This window comes from Chanos chanos, chromosome 7 (genome assembly GCF_902362185.1).
Source record: "Chanos chanos chromosome 7, fChaCha1.1, whole genome shotgun sequence".
NCBI lineage: Eukaryota > Metazoa > Chordata > Actinopteri > Gonorynchiformes > Chanidae > Chanos > Chanos chanos.
Window position 1 is genome coordinate 35,532,236 of NC_044501.1, and position 18,656 is coordinate 35,550,891.

Genomic DNA, 18,656 nt, shown 5'->3' on the forward strand with positions numbered 1-18,656 from the left:
TATCAGTTATCAACATCTGATCTTCTGGCAAAAGCTGGCAAAACTTTCATACGCGTAACCATCTTGCTTTCTTAAGTTTACACTCTGCTTGTGTATTCAAACAGAGAAATGTATGGCTTTTTATGACAATTTGAGGTAAACAGCAATATCACATCAAACTTGTTTCTGTCCTTGAGCAGGGGTTCTCCGGAGACAAGGTGTCTGTCATAGTCCAGGGAAGAGGTAGAATTTCTTTGACAGAGTTGTTCTCTCCTTGCATGGCATTTGATTTGGATGTGTCTCCTTAAACTTCTTAAGAACCTACAATAAGGTAAATTGAGTACAAAAAAATGTATGTATGTTTTTGCATCTACACCAAATTATATTTTTGTTCATGAGATGCTTGCCTTTCGGAATAACTCCTCAATGTCGTTTTCATGAGCATGGTGGTTGAAAATTTCAACAACATCTTGAATGAAATCTGAGCCTCTCTCTTCAGTTCTGTAGGAAACCGTATCTGTGTAAGAAAACACTACAGTTAGTAACGTCTTAGTGAAGACAGTAACTTGACCAAATTCAACAAGATCCTGGATGAAATTTGAGTTTTGTTTAGGATGTCTACAGCATACTGTATCTGAGGGCAAAGACAAAGAGATAAGTTCTTTTTGGTGAAAACAGTGTATGGATGGAAAAAAAGATTACCCTAGAAATCACAAATGTTAACAATAATTGATGTTGATTTTAATGGCTTTGACATCACAGAATGCCAAGAAAAGATGTAAACAGGGCTGTCCACAGACAGAATGAACGAGTTTCGAAAACAGCACCAACCTGGAGTGCATGATCTCATACAGCAGAAGTCCTTCTCACGATGTTCTGTTCTGAGGGACGGCCCTGGTGCGCTATCCTGAACACTTACGGACCCATCCTCATCTACAGTACAGCACAGAAATGCAAGGCACAGACAATCTAAAGTCCACCTGTAAAACATGCTTTAATGCAAAAGGTAATGTAAACATGTTATTACAGTTTTTTTCAGTACTGAGGCTTTCATACTCCTCCGTGAACACAAATAGCAGCATCCTTTCTCTACTTATTGTAAGGCATAAACAGATTTTCCAGTCATGGTAAATGGGCAAGTATCATTTTCAATTTATGGGATATCTTTGGGAATATTTATTGTCTTTGGGGATATCTTTGGGAGTGAATACTAATTTTTCTGTGGTTGCAACAAAGGAAAGGAAAGAGTTGTACTCACTTCCCCTACAGGACTGGATGAGGATTATTTTGGGCTTGTCACGTAGTCCAGGACAGTTGGGAGTGTTCAGGTGGTTGAAGATTTTATCAACAGGGAACACATCCTTCTCCTGACCATACATATATGTATGAGAAACCCCACAAATTCCCATTGGTTTTCCATGGGACATGATGACCACAAAGCAGCTGTCTGATTGGAAATGTTCCTCTCGCTTAGAGAAGTCAGATATGGCAACATCCATGCCCTATAAAACAAACAAACAGGAACTCAAGTTGAATTCCAAAGGAAGGTGTGTGACAGTGAACAGTGCAGTGTTATGGTAAGAAAGATGATGACTGTGTGAATGATAGGCAAAGTGACTAAGTACTAAGTGAGTGATTGTTCATGATGAAACATACTAAAGTAATTGAGCCTACCTCAGCTGTGAGGTCTCTAAGTAAAACAATATTATAACCCAAGTCCTTCAGCAGTGTGTTAATGCTCTGCTCATCTTTCTCTGCACCTGTTCTGTCATCCACATACTCAAAATGAATATTGTTGATGACCAAAGCCATGCGCTTCCTGCTGGGACATTCTTTTAGTGACAAATGGTTGTATATCTGAGTACAGAGAGATTCAGAAACATAAATATAGTGAGATTATTTTTCTGTGCATTGATTATATAATCAACCACGAAAGAAAGATCAAAATGAAAGAATTCAGACCAATAAATTGCGATAAAATAGTCCTCAGTTACTTACGTCATCCCATTCTTTCTTTAATATCACTGTTTTAAATTCAGGTGTGCACAACACCAGGGGACCACGGCCTGAGGATTCTGGCTGAGGGACCAACAAAATGGTACTGATTTATACAAAACATCGAAAATTTCAACTACAAAAAGAAAGTTTGACCAATCCATGCTCCCAAGCAACTCACACCACCACATACTCTTGCTTAATAATATTACTTGCTATGTATTATTTTTGGAGACAATACAATGCTTTTATCAAATATTCAAATATATAACTTAAAATTATTCACTTTGTGTGTCCCCCAATGCTTAAATCAATTCACTCATTTTGTTAAAGTGAATATTCTGATGTACCTCAAATCACTGACCACCACCAGTACCTTTGTTTGTTGGCAGCCATTGTTGGCACATTTGCTGGCGTTATAGAGTGGTCCTTTCCACTCCCTCACGCACTGCCAGCAGAAGTAGAAAGGCTTAGCCCGTTTTGCACTGCAGACCGTGCAGTGGACGCATAGATTATTCGGATTTGCCCTCTCCACGTTAGAGTGACATCCTGGGCACTAAACACGTGAGTTAAGACAAGAAATTGTAGTCCTTTCATATACCAGGTGCAAAGATACTTCTAAATTATTACAAGGCATAGGCTTGTGAAGAATTAGGACAGGGTTCGGGAAATGAATGTTAAAAACAAACTTTTAATGGATTTCACAGCAACATTGTCCTGTTCATCACAACTGAGCGTTACTTAGGGCTGTCCTACATATCCAAAACTTGGCTTTAGAAAAACACTTACAGGTTTATAGTCACATAATGCCGCTGCCGCGAGTGCGCCCAGCGTCTCCTCAAATTTCTCTTGTTGTTTCGCCGTTAGTTCACCCAGCTGACAGACGTCTTGGTAACAGAAAGCAGCACCGCAGGTTTTCTTCTTAACACAATCAAACCTTGGACAGGTGAATCGGCTCTGCTTCTGAAACATAACAGTACAGTTAAGATTATATGCGGGAAGCAGAGAAGGGTAAAATATCTTAAAGAAAGTATATGTGGTGAAAATACTCGAAATACGCACTTGTTCAAGTTGATACTGGCACCAAGAACGCAAGTAGTGTGGAGGTAACTGATGAGCACAGGGAAGTTGGACTGGTAAAGGACAAAGGCGACATGTTGTGGTCATACAATTCAAAACTGAATTACACACCTTAAATCCGCATCACAGCCATGTCCAGTTAAACTGGCTAGCTTCACTACAAATATTTCATAATCTACAATCCGGGGACAGCCCCTGGGTAAAGTTAGTTTTATCTTTGATGTTCTGTTTTGCCTCTAATTTCTCTTAAACGGAGCAAGCAAAATGGTACCGAATTACAGATTAGACAGTGTTAGGCAGAATAGGCATACCTACGCTTCTAGTTGGATTCAAGTGTCGTAACAGAAGACTAAACGGCCGAAAGAGGGAGAGGCATGACACGCAAAAAAATCAGTTGCCTGTTCCTAGCGGACATCGAAACTTGGAAATACAAGTATGTTGTACCTTGGATCATGAGGAAGTCTTGAACATTTTTTTCGATGACGCACTTTACTGGTTTCACAAATACTTAATTAGGTAGTGCATCACGACACACTCGTCCATATCTCCATAACTTTAAGAATATTAAGAATATTCATCTCGTTTCATTGTATTCTTTGGCAGATCAAAGCTGATATGAGAGAAACTAAGAGCCCTGTAAACCAAGGAACAGACACTTCAAAGTGTTGGGTTTTTATGTGGAACTAAGGTGTGCAGCTTTTACACAGTGTCTTCACAATCCTCTCAGGATTCCCCTCAATACATACAAATGACATGTTGCCTCATTGGTGAAAGCGGTGGGAGCAGACTGTTACTAATCTGCAAGTCTCAACCGCCCTGCAAACTCCGTTCAAAAACTGAGAAAGTCACAATCACAAATAGCGGAAAGAAAACTGTACTAACACTGATCAAACACAGTGACAAACACGGTGAGAGAGGAGCGACTGGCTTGAAACGCCAGCCAATGGAATTTACGCTTACCATTCTGACTTTGTCCTGCTGCGATCTCTTCAGAAGGTTGTTTTGACGTCCTTACAGCTAAATTGGCCAAATGTACTGCTATATTCCGAAAGGAAAGGTGATTTTATTTAATTTGCAAAGAAGAACTTCCTGAACGTTTAAGCTCAGTTTCACTTTTGATTTGTAAAAAGTTGGCGCTTTAACACATTAAACCCTTGGGACAGAATCAAAAAATAGCTTGCTTAAGAATATTATACTACAGCTTCGTCATAAAAACAATAATAACAATTTACTTTAACAACTGCACGCATAACAGTAAATACAGCAAATCGAACATCAAAATAAACCTGTACCTGGGTTTCTGTATATCGGTACAGTGTCTACAAAATACTGCTCCGCGTCATCCTCTGGGACGGACATTTCAAATTTCCAAGCTGTGTCTCTCGTGGTGAAAAGGTCCTAGGTAGAAATCCACTATTTGAGCCATGCACCCATCATCGATCTGGCTCAACAACTATCACTGAGCACTAGCCTACTTGAATGTGGGTGTACGTCAATAAAGCCCAGGAATCGGATGTAGCGCCGACCAATGAGGATTGATGAGCGTTAGAAAAATTTCTCTAGCAGGACCCGCCGAATCTTTCATTCCTTGTTTTGTTTGTTTGTTTGTTTGTTTTTACTCTATGTTGAATCTCAGACCATGAAATTCTGCATTTAATTGAAACTACATCTGAAATATAAACAGAATACAACAATTAAATGGATCGACATATCATGTTTCACCTGGCCAAATACTTTAATGCCTGTTCCCTCAATAACAAATGTCAAACTTTTTGTTTTTAATTACTGTTGATCTTTTCACCCATTTTTGTCATTTTTAACATAGAGATACTAGTATCCTGTCATTCAAACATGATTTGAATATCTTCAGTCTCAACAAAATATGTGCTATTAAGATCACGTTACATACAAAACACCGTAAACTCGTAAACCTGACTGTTTTTGTTCATTCACACTTGCCGTACGTAACTCCGCTACAGAGTTCAATTCCAATATGGCTGCGCTTAGGAGCAGAGTGGCTCCGGTCTGCTTAACAACATGCTTTCTCCGACACACAAGTATAGCAAGTAGCAGCACTTACCCAATTATACTGACACGGAACAAGGTTTGTCAGACCGTCCTTATGGTGTAGTTATTGCTGATTTGTTTTCAAGGATACAGTAATATGTGATCTTGACCCGTGCCGATGTAACCAACGCTAGCTGTGTAGGTAGCCAGTTAGCTGCATGCATGGGAATGACTTTGAGAGCAGCAGGTTAGCCAGTGAGCTAATTAGATAAGTCAGGTGGTTACATGTGTTGTCAAAAAAACAGCGAAATTTAATGCACAGTGAATGTATGTGAGCCTAAAGGTGCTATTAAATAATAATTTATTAAGTCGCAAAGTAAGCTCCTCTAAGTGTGTTTCGTAAACTGTACACTGTGAGAAACGTAGATGAAGAAGCCGAACACAGCTGAGTTGTGAGATAATGTTCTGTTACACTGCGGTGTACATGACTACCAATCTTTGTTATTGAGTCGCCAGATGTTAAGGTCAGGCACGGATAAACTGAAGGTCATTAGCAATAATTCAGGGAGAGATGATTATAAAATAGAGTTCTCAACCAATAGTAGAATTTCTTAAAAGAAAAAAAAGATAACACGTAAAGATAACGAAATTCATTTTCGTCCCGCTGGAAATAAGAGTATGCGTTAGATAATGATGTGATTTATAAGCAATTTAGATAACTCCATGGGTGTGTGTGTGTATGTCTTGGGAGTACAGCAAATGACAGGTTTTTTTAAAAGAAGTCATCCAGTTCTCTTTATTCTCTTGGACTCTAGTGTTTTCTTCAGAAGTCACAGTTTCACACGGTTCCAGGGATCCGAGGTCCCACTGTGAAAGCTGTGCTGGGATGTCCCAACCACGGACAGTTCTTGTTGGTCAGTGCCGTGGCGATCAGGCACAACAGCTCACAGGTAACTCAGACCAGCAAATCTCGCACAACTTTTTAATACTACCTGAGAAGAATTAGGGCATAAGTCAGATTTCTATTATAATAACAGATGTCCTGTTGATAGTCTTCTGCTTTCCTCTGAAGAAATATTATTGTAACCAGTTTGTTGTTGATTAGCTGATTAATGAACAAGATTGTACTATCATCCTCACTGATTTGATTCTAAATTAATTCTAGGCACCAGCTGAAATAGTTCAGACTGTACCTACCCCTAGTCCGGTGGCAGATGCCCCTGTCTCTCCTCCCAGCCCCACTGTTGATCCCACCCCAGTAATCACACAGCCAATCACAGAGCAGGTAGCCGAGGCTCCCGTTACAGTAGCGGAAGTTCTTCAAGAGGCAGGGGCTGAAGTCAGCCTACTGGAATTGGGTTTGGGCGGCTACACGCCTGTAGGATTGATCCAGAACCTTCTGGAGTTCATGCACGTTACTGTGGGGATGCCGTGGTGGGGAGCTATAGTTGCAGGTAAACCAAACATGATAAAGCTTCATCAGCCATAATTTGAAAAAGTTCTGTCTGTTGTCAAAAGAAATAAGTGTTATGAATTTCCATAACACCCTCAAACATTCATACATTTTTTACAGTTCAGAAGGTATAATTGCGTATGTGTCAATTCTCTCTATTTCTTTTTTTTTTTTTTACCCATAGGCACCATTTTGGCTCGTTGTGCCGTGTTTCCTGTCATCGTGAAGGGTCAAAGGGAGGCAGCCAAGCTAAATAACGTTCTACCAGAGATGACCAAACTCACCAACCGCATGAACGAAGCTAAGCAGAGCGGGAATAAGTTTGAGTGTCAGTGATTTGTCCTTCTTCTCTTCTTTAGTGTCTCTGGTGCTGTCTATCTCCCTCTGTCTATTTACCACTTAGACTTTAGCCTGTCTCGAGCCCAACGTGAATCACAGCCTTTTTAACTCAAGTGTCAGACAAAGATTTTGAAGGTGACTGAGCGAGAAATGTCATCTTTATCGTTCTCTTGTTTTCTTTTGTAGTCTCGAAGGCTTACTCTGATTTGATGCTGTTCCAGAAGAAACATGATGTGAACCCTATGCGTGGTTTTCTGGTGCCCTTGGTACAGGTCAGTAAAGATTTACTGAGTTTATTCACTGAAACCATGGCATAAACATCTGATTGATGTCAGAATGCCTCCTAGTGGATTGATTCGCTGTGTGTGTCTGTGTGTGTGTGTGTGTGTGTGTGAACTTCATGGAGAATCCCCCTCGTTATACTCTCTCTCTCCTCATATCCTCTTTTTCTGTCTGTCTTTAGACACCAGTCTTTATCTCGTTCTTCATTGCCTTGCGTAAGATGGCATATCTCCCAGTGCCAAGCCTGCAAACCGGGGGCCTCTGGTGGTTCACAGACCTAACCGCAGCTGATCCCTACTACGTCCTTCCGCTGTTTGTGACAGGAACTATGTTTGCCATACTTGAGGTAAAGTTGGATTGCCGTTTTGTCTCCAGAATGAGCGAATTTTGTGATTTCATTCATAGTAATTTTCATTTTTGATGAATCCTAACACTGAACGGATGAATGCCACTGAATGACTTTTTCTCTTTGATGTTTGTCTCATTCATAACAGTTAGGGGCGGAGTCTGGTGTGGATAATCCGAACCTGAGGGCGATGAAGACAGTGTTTCGAATCATGCCTTTTGTCATCCTTCCTCTCACCATCAGTTTCCCAACGGTCAGTCTCTCTCTCTCTCTCCCTCTCTCCCTTTCCCTCCCTCTCTCTCTCTCTCTCTCTCTCTCTCTCTCTCTGTATCAGTTATATCGTCAAGACTCTTGTGAAATTGTCAGTGATTGGTAATAAGTGTTAGAGCAGCACTGGCTGCCTGATCTGTAGCGTGTGCAGTGGATTCTGATGGGATTCCATCTGGTAATTTAATCTCTGTTTTCCCCCCCTCTGCCCCACAGGCGGTGTTTACGTATTGGATGACCTCAAACCTGTTCTCACTGGGTCAGGTGGCAGTGTTGAGACTCCCAGCAGTGAGACAGAGATTGCGGATCCCAGACAGGATATCACACCCCGCTTCAGCGTTGCCCCCGTCCGAAGGCTTCATCACCAGCATCAAGAAGGGTATGACAAGACTTACCCCCTTTTTCCACCGACGGGGAACGGGTTCCGTTCTGGTTCACGAACGAAATTTTGAACCGTTCGGAGCATTTCGACCAAAAATAAATTTGTTCGGAAAAACCTGAAAAGTTGGTTCCCAGCTGAAACCAAAAGATAGCTGTTTTTTTTCAGCAGATGTGTCAAAAAGCTCACACCACGCATGTGTTTTTCTTTTTTTCTTTCTAGTCCGTGGTCTGGAAAAAATGTAGTTTCTTAGCGCCCGATCTGTGTGTTTCCCTGTCCCTCTCCTCTTTGTTTTTTTTGGGGGTTTTTTTTGCTTTGAACCGTCATTTTCTTTTGCGTTTGTCACTCTTGCGTGTTGGATCTGGCTTTGCTCTAAACATGTTGGTGTCATTGCACGCAGGCTGGAAAAATGCTCAGCTGGCCCAGCAGCTGGAGGAGCGAGAGAGAAGAATAAAAGGCCACCTGGACATGGCAGCCAAAGGTATGTCACATTCTCCCATCAAATAACTGTATGGCTAGAACTACATCTAAATACATGCAGTCGCTGAATGAAACAGGGGGATTGGGGCAAATGGACAGACTCACTTCTGTGTGCATGTATGTCTGTTATGCTTGTGAAGCTTCCCTGAGGTTTTCAGGTTTTGTCATATCTCTCTGTCTCCACTCTCCTTAAGGCCCTCTGAGACAGACATTTACCCACAATCCTCTGCAGCAGACATCAGCCAATCCCAAGGCAGCGTCCCAGCCCGCAGGCAGTAAGAAGAGGCCTTGGGAAGACACCATTGGTTAAACACTAGACCATAGCTTGTTTTACAGATCAGATCTACTTTGTATATATTTATTGAGAGACAGGCAGTGGGGCTGAGAAATAAACGAGGGGTTTGGATTGGGAGTAGCATCATGCTAAATATATTATAAATACCAATAAAGTGCACTCGTTGCCTTAGAAGTGTTCACGTATTAATTCCTCAAAAAGACTCGAAAGCACAACAGAATCTGGTGGTGGAAGGTTTTAATATGGAATCCATAATACATAAAAATATTCAGTGTTTTGTTTGGTTGCAACCAACACTTGTCAAGTACGCCCCCAACAAACATCACTAGTAAAGAGTGGCCAGTTCTTTAGCATTTCTCTCAAAACGAAAAAAAAAAATACACTACAGTTCTGTCGACGAGATAATCCGAGGGTCCCAATTTGGTCCTGTATGGGTTAATTGAGGAATGTTCTTACATCACAGCTGCATCACAGCAGCCTCTGGTTTGACGTTTTGCTTCCTGACTCTCTTCATAGTAATTCAGTGATACAAATCTCCAGCAACATGCTAGAGTTCACAGTTACCTTCAAAAACCCTCCAGTGAATTTAGATTGTGTTGTGCTGAAAGACGTACGAATGTTTTAATAATAAGATGCACCATTATTCCTTTTTTTGACTTGGTCACGTCTCGTTCTAACATTAATTATAATACCTTGATCTGAAAACTCAGCCATTTATTTAAGTCTGATACAGTTTTAGCACCTATGGACGCTTCCTAGCCTGGTTAGTCTGTGCCTTAAATACATAGAGAATCTGGCTTTATATATATATATATTTATTTATTTATATATTTCTCCCACTTAGTGCTATTATTCTATTAGAATATTTATGTGCGTGTAATGCCCTAAATCCCTTATTTGTGTGTGTGTGTGTGTGAGAGAGGGAGAAATAGAATAAATTCCCTCAAGTCATCGACATAGCATTTGCTCTCTGAAACTAATTCTAAATGCCTCACAAAGGCCACCACAAATGAACGTGCATATTTTCAACATGGAAAAAAGGACACAACACATTTTTTTAATATATATATTCTTTGGTGAAATCTCAAATGGCATCCTGTTACTTGTGTGAGCCAGCCTGTGTTTAAAAAAAAAATGTCACCACAACAGCCAAATGCTGATCTGATTGGCTTGTTTCAGTGTCCGTCTTGAGTGTCATGCACTTGATTTGCTGGCTTAGGAAGGTTAAAACTGGGCATTGTTACATTTGGTCATCAGGTGTTTGGCTTTTTCTCTTTATTCAGTCTTTTCCCCATCAGCGTCCATCTCTGTGAGTACACAGTAGCATACCTTCTGAATAAACACACCACAGGATGCTGGGAATATCAGAGAGAGAGGACAATAAGTGTTAAAGACAAAAGTCATCGTTAAGACATGGGGATGAATACTTATGCAATTAATATAACTGGTGTTGAGTCTCACCGATAGCCTTGCGAAGCCACATTGGCCTACGGTGGGCAGGAGTGTAGCAGCACAGGAAGTAGACGGGTACCCCTGATAGGGCAATTCCAATGCCAATCAGAGAGTTGATGGTGTCACTGTAGAGGGGCACTACCACCAGGAACACTGTGAGTAAGCAGAAGACCACTGGGAAGAAGAGACTCAGCTGCAAGAGATGGAGAGATCAAAGTAAGATAGGAAACTTGACTGTTTTGTTTCCTGTGGATGACATGGTTTGTATGTGAAGAAAGGGCCCAAGGAGAGACCTCATCAGTTTATGAGCAGCATCAGAGGCTTTAATGCTTCAGTTCACACTGAGAGTAGAGGGGCTCTATAAGAGCTGTCTCTCTCTCTCTCTCTCTCTCTGTTATTGGTAAGATCAAGGAGTGACAAAGTCCAGTCTTGGAGGGCTGCAGTGCTGCCATTTCTGTATTGATAAAGTGGTCTTTAATAGGCTAAAAAGCAAATACAACAGTTGCCCAGGTAAAAATTAGGCTCTAATGAAGAACTGAGGGGTAAAGACAGTGAGATTTTGACCCTCCAGGACTGGACTTCAGCAATCCTGATATAATCCACCTGTAAAAGATTTGACAGGTTTTAGCATAGGCGTTGTTATTTGGGTTACCTTTAATGGCCGGTGTCTGTCTGGCTGCTTCCAACGCAGGTAAAGCTGGCCAAGAATGGATAAGCCCACAAAGAACCAGTAGCTGAAGCTGTAGTAGTTAATAAGTTTAAAGATGTCCTCCACACAAAGGTACACCAGTGCCATGGCACCCTGTTAAACAGCATATGGGCAGTCTTCTATAAGCAGAATATTTTTTACATATACAATAAACTGATGAATGCAGACCACTTTCATTCCCTCTGTGTCTGGATATGATGTTAAAGACAGACAAAATGGTAGACGGAACAGCAGGACTGTAAGGTGGAAGGATTAAAAAATAAATAAATAAATACTGAAGCAGAGAGAACAACCAGACAGAACACTCAGAACGCTGACTGAGACAGACAGAACACAGACGAAATACTGACTGAGACAGACAGAACACTCAGAACGCTGGCTGAGACAGACAGAACACTCAGACAACATACTGACTGAGACAGATGGAACACTCAAACAGAATACTGACTGAGACAGACAGAACACTCAGATGAAATACTGGCGGAGACAGACAGAACACTCAAACAGAATACTGACTGAGACAGACAGAACACTCAAACAGAATACTGACTGAGACAGACAGAACACTCAAACAGAATACTGACTGAGACAGACAGAACACTCAGATGAAATACTGGCGGAGACAGACAGAACACTCAAACAGAATACTGACTGAGACAGACAGAACACTCAAACAGAATACTGACTGAGACAGACAGAACACTCAAACAGAATACTGACTGAGACAGACAGAACACTCAGATGAAATACTGGCGGAGACAGACAGAACACTCAAACAGAATACTGGCTGAGACAGACAGAACACAGACGAAATACTGACTGAGACAGACAGAACACTCAAACAGAATACTGACTGAGACAGACAGAACACTCCGATGGAACGCTCAACAAACGACAGTTTGGAGACTTTAACATGTGATCAGACAAACAGGAAAAGGGATGCACAAGTGCACGCATGTAAAGACAGATGGCGACGGTTTTTGGGAGATGACTGACATTGAAGAGGAGGGCAGGGATGGGGGTGAAACGGCTGATGTGAATCATGCAGAGGGAGTCTGGGAGATGGCCCTCTCTGGAGCCCACGAAGAACAGCCTGGAGAGACATACACCACACACAACACCGACGGTCACATACTGGTCGTTTACCGCTGAAACTTAACGTACAGACGCTATGGCATGTGGAAACCAGTTAGTTTCATTAAGTTTTGAACTATGCAAATGACAGTGGGCGTGCTGGGAATGGAGTGATGACGATGATAAGGATTATGGTGTTGAGCTGGGTGTGTGTTCACCTTGAAGCAGCCAGGATAGACGCGTTGAGTCCTCCAAAGCAAGAAAGTGCGACAGCGAGTGGAATCGTCCAGTTAAACACCCCAAACACTTTGTCAGCAAATGTCTGCAAAGTTAAGTTGATACGGGACCAACCAGGTTACACCAATTAGTGTAGCATAGCTTTGGAACAACCTGCAAAACCCACAACCTGTCTTAATGATATCAGATTATCTCCACTATTAACTGTTACCAGTGGGTGTCACTCACCACGGCGACTGCATCGCTATCCAGAATGTCAGCCATTGGCAACACTGCGTAGTAGGCCACATTGGTCAGAATGTAGATCACAGTGACAATGGGCATGGAGATGGCAATGGACAGTGGCAGGTTCCTGCAGATCATAAAAGTGACCACAAGGGGGCAACAGACATCATTAATGACTACAGGCTAATGAATGAACTGGAACAGTCCATCGTGGGGACGGGGGTGAATAATAAATGGGTGAAGGGGCACGTTAAGGACCGGAGAGGAGGGCAATGTAACCTTATCACATGATGGACCTAGGAACCCCTCAAAGGGTGATCCAATCACATGCATTGTGTTTTATCTGATGAGCGGTCAAGTTGAACGAATAAGGGATAAAGACTTTTTTCTTTGAGATCGCCTTTCTCTCCCTCTTACCGAAGAACCAATATTTTCACATCTGAATCGTCCCTCTTCCTTACTTCTCCTCTCTCTTTCTATTTTAACATCTAGTTTAACCTCTACCAATGAGTTCACCCAATACCACACGTCTTATTTTAAAAACTGGCTGACTGCACTGCCTCTGCAACTCCGTCTCTTTCTCTCTCTTTAGCTAATTCTTTTAAAATCTGCCCTTCTCCGTTGCTCGTGGGAGACCCCAGACTGCCGTGCTGTCTTACCTCTCTGGGTTTTTGATCTCCTCGGTGACGAAGTTGAGGGTGTCCCAGCCAGAGTAAGAAAAGAGGGCAGAATAAAGGGCCAGAGCCACATCTCCCGGATCCTGGGACGAGCCCTCAAACATCCTGTCAAAGTTCTGAGAGTGACCTGACACACACACACACATACACACACACATGCACAACGCACGCGTACGCACACGCAAACACAAACACAAACATCCAATCAGTAATTATATATACACATACACATACGGATGATGTGAATGAATGTGTGTGTGTGTGTGTGTGTGTGTGTGTGTGTGTGTGTGTGTGTAAAGTGTACCTACCCTGGAATATCTTGACGAGGCCTGTAATGATGACAGCGATGAGAGCAATGACCTTGGCGTAGGTGAAGATGTCTTGAACTCTTGTGCCCCATTTTACGTAGGCGCAGTTCACAAAGGTCAGCAAACCTGGGGAGAGGAGCCGATGAGAAACTTACTTACGCACTAACACACAGATACATCTGAACAAAGTCACACACGTAATCTCAAACACACACACACACACACACACCCACACACACACCCACACACACACACACACACAAAGACTATTTAATGCATTAAAAACAAATTAAGCTCCTTGAAGAGCATAATTTACACACACACACACACATACACACACACACACACACTTTAATACTTTAACAACAAATTATGTAATGTTCCTTGAGGAGTTGGAATAAGATCGTCCGTTTGTTGAATATTTGATCAGAAACCAAATCAACCATATTCTCTCTTCACCTGTCAGCTGATGTCAGTGTACAGTCACGTCAATATTATTGTAAAACACAGCTGTCAATCTTAATAGCACATTAAGCTCTAATATTACTGGACTGCCAGATAACAAGTACCCACCCCATCCACCTCCTGTTTTCACTCTCAGTCAGTAGCGCAAGGGTCAAAAACATAATGTAACCCAAGCAGGTACAAACCAAAACCACTGTTTTATTTCTCACCCTCTGTGTGTGTGTTTGTGTGCATGTGTGTTTGCGTGTGTGTGTGTATGCGCGTGTGTGTGTGTGTGCGCGTGTGTGTCTGTGTGTGTGAGTGTGAAAGCACATGTATGTATCTTTTGTAAGATAGTCTGACTCGCTTGAGGAAACAGGGCTGCTGATTCCAGCACTCCTGCTGGGTGTTTTGCAGTGAGGGAAAGAGCTGAGAGCAGCAGTTGAGAGAGAGAGAGAGAGAGAGAGAGAGAGAGAGAGAGAGAGAGATAGAGAGAGAGAGAGACAGAGAGAGCAAGTCAGCGAGAGTATACCATACTGAGGGTTAGTTTTAAGGAGTCTGTGTCTTCACCTGCCAGAGAGTCGAGAACAAACTCTAGCCTACCACTGCATTTAGCTTGCTGACTTTTTCTCCTGGATGCCATACATCATGACGCATCTAAACGGAGAAGAATAGGTTTATTATGTCCTCACTGTGTCACATTCCATTGTGTTGTCTGCCATCACTACTTCCCTCTGCTGCGTCCTTCAGAGAGAAGTCAAAGAACAAGAGTATGCAAGTTTTGATTGGCAGCTGTTTCATATTTTTTCGTCCATGCCTAGACAGGAAGCTTGGGTGGTAAACAGCAAGAAGGCCAATTAGCAAAGGGACGGGAATCGACCGTGTTTTGTTGAAGGCATAGTAAGTGCGTGTTCTTTGACCTGTGAGACAACTAGCGCTCCTGATCCACTGGCGAATGAAACAAAAAAAAAAGTCAATACGAAGAGATAGAGAGAAGATGGACATAATGACATAAATAATTCAGGTCATGGAAAACTGACTACAGCACGTCCTTCCGGGCACGACCCAGAGCCCAAGAAAACATGTTTTTTTATGTCTTCACGCAAAAACACCCCCCCCCCCCGCATCTTCTCTCACTTTCTCTCCCTTTATGACCCCCTCCTTTTCCTCCTCCCTCTCTCTCTCCCTCTCATCTTATCAGTGTTTGTGCTATTCAGTTCATAAAACACTCCGCCCATGTCTCCTAATCTCCTCTCTTTAATCTGTGTTTATTTCGTTGTGACCATCATACCGGCGCAAATCTTAACTTGAAAAAAACATGGCTCTCAAATTTCGTTCTTTTAAAAGTGAGACTCAGGCGCATTCTTCGTGAATGGATAAACATGACTCTGCCCTGACCTGCAAAGGACATACCAAACATAGAGTAGCCATTTTGATCAGACTCAGGCCAGAGAAAAAGCTTTGACAGAGGCAGAGGTAGATTTTCACTCATCCACAAGGTGGGATTTCCTTTCCACAGAGACAGGCAGTAAAAGAGGCGGTGGGGGGGGGGGGGGGGGGGGGGGGTACAGATGTGAAAGCAAGACTTTGCCCTGGTTGAGGGAGATAGAGCACGTGAAAGCCTTCTTGAATGACTGTGAGTTTTGCTGTGACTGCAAGTGAAGGAGTGAGCAAGTGAGAGAGTGAGAGAGGGAGAGAGTGAGTGAGTGTGTGAGTGAGAGAGTGAGAGAGGGAGAGAGTGAGTGAGTGAGTGAGTGAGTGTGTGAGTGAGTGAGAGAGTGAGAGAGGGAGAGAGCAAGAGAGCGAGAGAGCGAGTGAGTGAGTGAGTGAGTGAGTGAGTGAGATAGTGAGAGAGGGAGAGAGCGAGTGAGTGAGAGAGAGAGAGGGAGAGAGCGAGCGAGTGAGTGAGTGAGTGAATGAGTGAGTGAGAGAGTGGTTGAGAGAGTGAGCGAGTGCGTGAGTGAGGGAGTGAATGAGTGGTTGAGAGAGTGAGCGAGTGCGTGAGTGAGGGAGTGCTTGAGTGAGAGAGTGAGGGAGTGAGCGAGTGAGTAAGTGAGAGAGTGGGTGAGTGAGTGAGCAAGTGCGTGAGTGAGTGAGTGAGTGAGTGAGTGAGTGAGTGAGTGAGTGAGAGAGCGAGAGAGCGAGTGAGTGAGTGAGTGAGTGAGTGAGTGAGAGAGCGAGAGAGCGAGTGAGTGAGTGAGTGAGTGAGTGAGTGAGAGAGCGAGAGAGTGGTTGAGTGAGTGAGCGAGAGCGCGAGTGAGCAAGTGCTTGAGTGAGAGAGTGAGAGAGTGAGCAGGCGCGTGAGTGAGTGCATGTGTTCGTGTGTGAGTGAGTGAGTGAGTGAGTAAGCGAGTGAGTGAGTGAGTGAGTGAATGAGTGAGCGAGTGTTTTAACATCTTTTTTGGTGATAAATTTCTCTATATGAGACTTTGTATGAAGCAGGAGATGGCAGAGAGGATGAAAGGTTTGTAGTTCTGTGTGCTGGGAGAGCACATGTCTGGGATAGCTGCCCACCTGGTGTCAGTCAGTGAACCAAGGCTGCACCACGCTGACTGTTCATTAGTGCTTAAAGAAAAGGTCAGAGTCTTAATGGAGAGGACTTTAACTCACTGTAATCAGCAAATTCACCCGTTTCAAAGCATCGCTTATCTACTGTGTGTGTGTGTGTGTGCGTGCGCGCATGAGTGTGTGTGTGGATGGAATGTGCTTAGGCTCATCCCTAGGTACATCACGATTCATCTCAAAGTACACGTTAAAGTACACATCAGTGTCCAGTCACTCCGTCTCTCTTTCTCAGAATTTCTGTTACCCTTTCATATGACCTTAGCTGTCTGTCTCAGTGATTTAAGTGATCCAACTATCTTTACCACAACACGATACACCTGTTTGCCTCTTACCAAGTAAATTTTGTACTGTCACACCATGATGTACGGCATACACGTTCATGGCTGGATAATGTGTTGTTGTTCATGTGTGGTCAAACACTACTGACACTGAATTCTCCCCTTTTTTCATCACCCACTGCTGATCTCACATCTCTGTCTGCCTTCCCTATTCTCTCTTCCTCTGTATTTCTCTCTCTCTCTCAGTCACTCTTTCACTCATTCACCAACCCCCTCACTCACTTCCTTGCTTGCTTACTCATACATTCACTCGCTCACTCACTCTCTCACTCCCTCCCTCCCTCCCTCACTCACTCACTCGCTCACTCACTCACTCACTCACTCACTCGCTCGCTCACTCACTCACTCACTCACTCACTCGCTCGCTCACTCACTCTCTCACTCGCTCACTGTTTCATCTGTATTTTGATGAAGAACACTTTTATGACTGAACTCTTTCCTCTATCTTCTCCTTCTTCTTCTTCTTCTTCTTCTTGCTACATCCAGAAATCACGTGCTGCCGTCAGAAATCAGTGTTCCTCTTTCTCTTCTCTCTCTGTCTCATCTCACTGACATTTGTGGGTTTTTTTGTTGATATGCTGATACAGTTTTATGTGTCACATCACGTCTCTCTCACTTCTGCTTCTCTTGCTTCCACTCTTTTCTCCGTATCACCAGTCAAAGAGGGAGCACAGGCTCCTGAGAGGTGGAGTCACAGTGAGAATTCCGCATGTGGGAAATCCAAATATCTCACTAACTGTTCATACAAATACCCTTATGCCCAAAAGACAAAAAAATAAATGTTTGCACGCGCACACACACACACACACACACACACACACACAAAACACACTATTGGTATAATACCTCTTATGAAGCTCACACACAATATTATTGGCACATGCCAACCGTCCCAATGCACACAACACACACACACACACACATTCACACCCAGAGAGACTCACAGATGCAAGCTGCGGCAAGCAGGCGGTTTGCAGAGTAGGGGGCGATGCAGGTGGGGAAGATGGGTTGTACCATGTAGTTGGAGAACGTGATGGCGATGACCGCCTGGCTGGTAGGTTCGATGATGAGAAGAGACGTCCACAGACGGATAAAAGCGAGGAAACCTCCGAAGGCCTCCAGGATGTAGGCGTAGCTGGCCCCCGATTTCGTGATTGTGGTACCCAGCTCGGCGTAGCAGAGAGCCCCAAAGACGGAGAAGATGCCCCCAATGGTCCACACTACCAGCGACAACCCGTAGGAGGCACTGTACATGAGCACGCCTTTGGGCGACACGAATATTCCTGAGCCAATCATATTGCCCACGATAAGGCAGACGCCGTTGAGAAGAGAGATCTCCTTTTTCAGCTTCATGGACTCCTGGGATCCGGTTGATTTCACGTCCCCGTTGGCCGCCGCCGCCTCGGGGGACGGCTCCTGCGTCGGGGTGGGACTGTAGGACGCCATCGGGGTTCAAGGTGACGACGGGCGAAAGAGAAACGTCGCGATGCTCGGGGGATCGGATCAGAGAGTTCTAATTTTTCTTGGGGCAGGAAAAAAAAAATAATTCAGCTCCTGTTAAGACCCTTGAGATGTCATCTGAGGGAGAGACGGAAGAACAGCGTAGATTTACAATTACAACCGACAAAGCAAATATCTTCGTATCAAAATACATGTCAGACACTGAGGTCATGTTCAATTAACTGAAATTTATAACCGTAAAAACACGTCCTATCAAATATAGTA

The 18,656-nt window shown here is 43.3% G+C and overlaps 3 protein-coding genes across 4 annotated transcripts; 1 reads left to right on the plus strand and 2 right to left on the minus strand.

Annotated features, from left to right (window-relative positions):
• Positions 1 to 204: 204 nt before the first annotated feature.
• LOC115816284 (caspase-4-like) lies at positions 205 to 4,413 on the minus strand. The gene is made up of 10 exons (XM_030779247.1): positions 4,347 to 4,413; positions 3,037 to 3,107; positions 2,764 to 2,937; positions 2,351 to 2,530; positions 1,978 to 2,058; positions 1,654 to 1,836; positions 1,238 to 1,481; positions 811 to 912; positions 387 to 496; positions 205 to 300 (listed from the first exon to the last, which is right to left on the minus strand). The coding sequence occupies exons 1-10, from the start codon at positions 4,411 to 4,413 to the stop codon at positions 205 to 207; spliced, it is 1,308 nt and encodes a 435-aa protein (XP_030635107.1).
• Positions 4,414 to 5,047: 634 nt separating this feature from the next.
• oxa1l (OXA1L mitochondrial inner membrane protein) lies at positions 5,048 to 9,019 on the plus strand. Of its 2 annotated transcripts, none has more exons than XM_030780897.1 (10): positions 5,048 to 5,158; positions 5,877 to 6,024; positions 6,234 to 6,515; positions 6,699 to 6,842; positions 7,040 to 7,125; positions 7,317 to 7,481; positions 7,630 to 7,734; positions 7,965 to 8,127; positions 8,528 to 8,608; positions 8,802 to 9,019. In XM_030780897.1, the coding sequence occupies exons 1-10, from the start codon at positions 5,048 to 5,050 to the stop codon at positions 8,915 to 8,917; spliced, it is 1,401 nt and encodes a 466-aa protein (XP_030636757.1). In that variant the 3' UTR covers positions 8,918 to 9,019. The 2 variants fall into 2 exon arrangements, with proteins under 2 accessions (XP_030636757.1, XP_030636756.1); XM_030780896.1 differs by having other exon boundaries at positions 5,877 to 6,011; positions 6,227 to 6,515.
• Positions 9,020 to 10,170: 1,151 nt separating this feature from the next.
• slc7a7 (solute carrier family 7 member 7) lies at positions 10,171 to 18,377 on the minus strand. Its single transcript, XM_030780895.1, has 9 exons — positions 17,876 to 18,377; positions 13,585 to 13,710; positions 13,259 to 13,403; positions 12,603 to 12,726; positions 12,356 to 12,459; positions 12,060 to 12,156; positions 11,007 to 11,156; positions 10,364 to 10,547; positions 10,171 to 10,257 (listed from the first exon to the last, which is right to left on the minus strand). The coding sequence occupies exons 1-9, from the start codon at positions 18,375 to 18,377 to the stop codon at positions 10,178 to 10,180; spliced, it is 1,512 nt and encodes a 503-aa protein (XP_030636755.1). The 3' UTR covers positions 10,171 to 10,177.
• Between the last annotated feature and the right edge of the window lie 279 nt (positions 18,378 to 18,656).

Bases quoted from the DNA above. Each gene is read 5' to 3' on its own strand.
- LOC115816284 (XM_030779247.1), bottom strand. From the start codon at position 4,413: ATGTCCGTCCCAGAGGATGACGCGGAGCAGTATTTTGTAGACACTGTA. The intron at 2,938-3,036 runs GTGCGTATTTCG...GTTATGTTTCAG, and splicing joins GCCAGTATCAACTTGAACAA to AAGCAGAGCCGATTCACCTG. The intron at 1,837-1,977 runs GTAAGTAACTGA...CTCTGTACTCAG, and splicing joins TAAAGAAAGAATGGGATGAC to ATATACAACCATTTGTCACT.
- oxa1l (XM_030780897.1), top strand. From the start codon at position 5,048: ATGGCTGCGCTTAGGAGCAGAGTGGCTCCGGTCTGCTTAACAACATGC. The intron at 6,025-6,233 runs GCAAATCTCGCA...TCTAGGCACCAG, and splicing joins CTCACAGGTAACTCAGACCA to CTGAAATAGTTCAGACTGTA. The intron at 6,516-6,698 runs GTAAACCAAACA...TTTTACCCATAG, and splicing joins GTGGGGAGCTATAGTTGCAG to GCACCATTTTGGCTCGTTGT.
- slc7a7 (XM_030780895.1), bottom strand. From the start codon at position 18,377: ATGGCGTCCTACAGTCCCACCCCGACGCAGGAGCCGTCCCCCGAGGCG. The intron at 13,711-17,875 runs GTGAGTCTCTCT...TCCTCTCCCCAG, and splicing joins GCTTGCCGCAGCTTGCATCT to GTTTGCTGACCTTTGTGAAC. The intron at 12,460-12,602 runs GTGAGTGACACC...TTAACTTTGCAG, and splicing joins ATAGCGATGCAGTCGCCGTG to ACATTTGCTGACAAAGTGTT.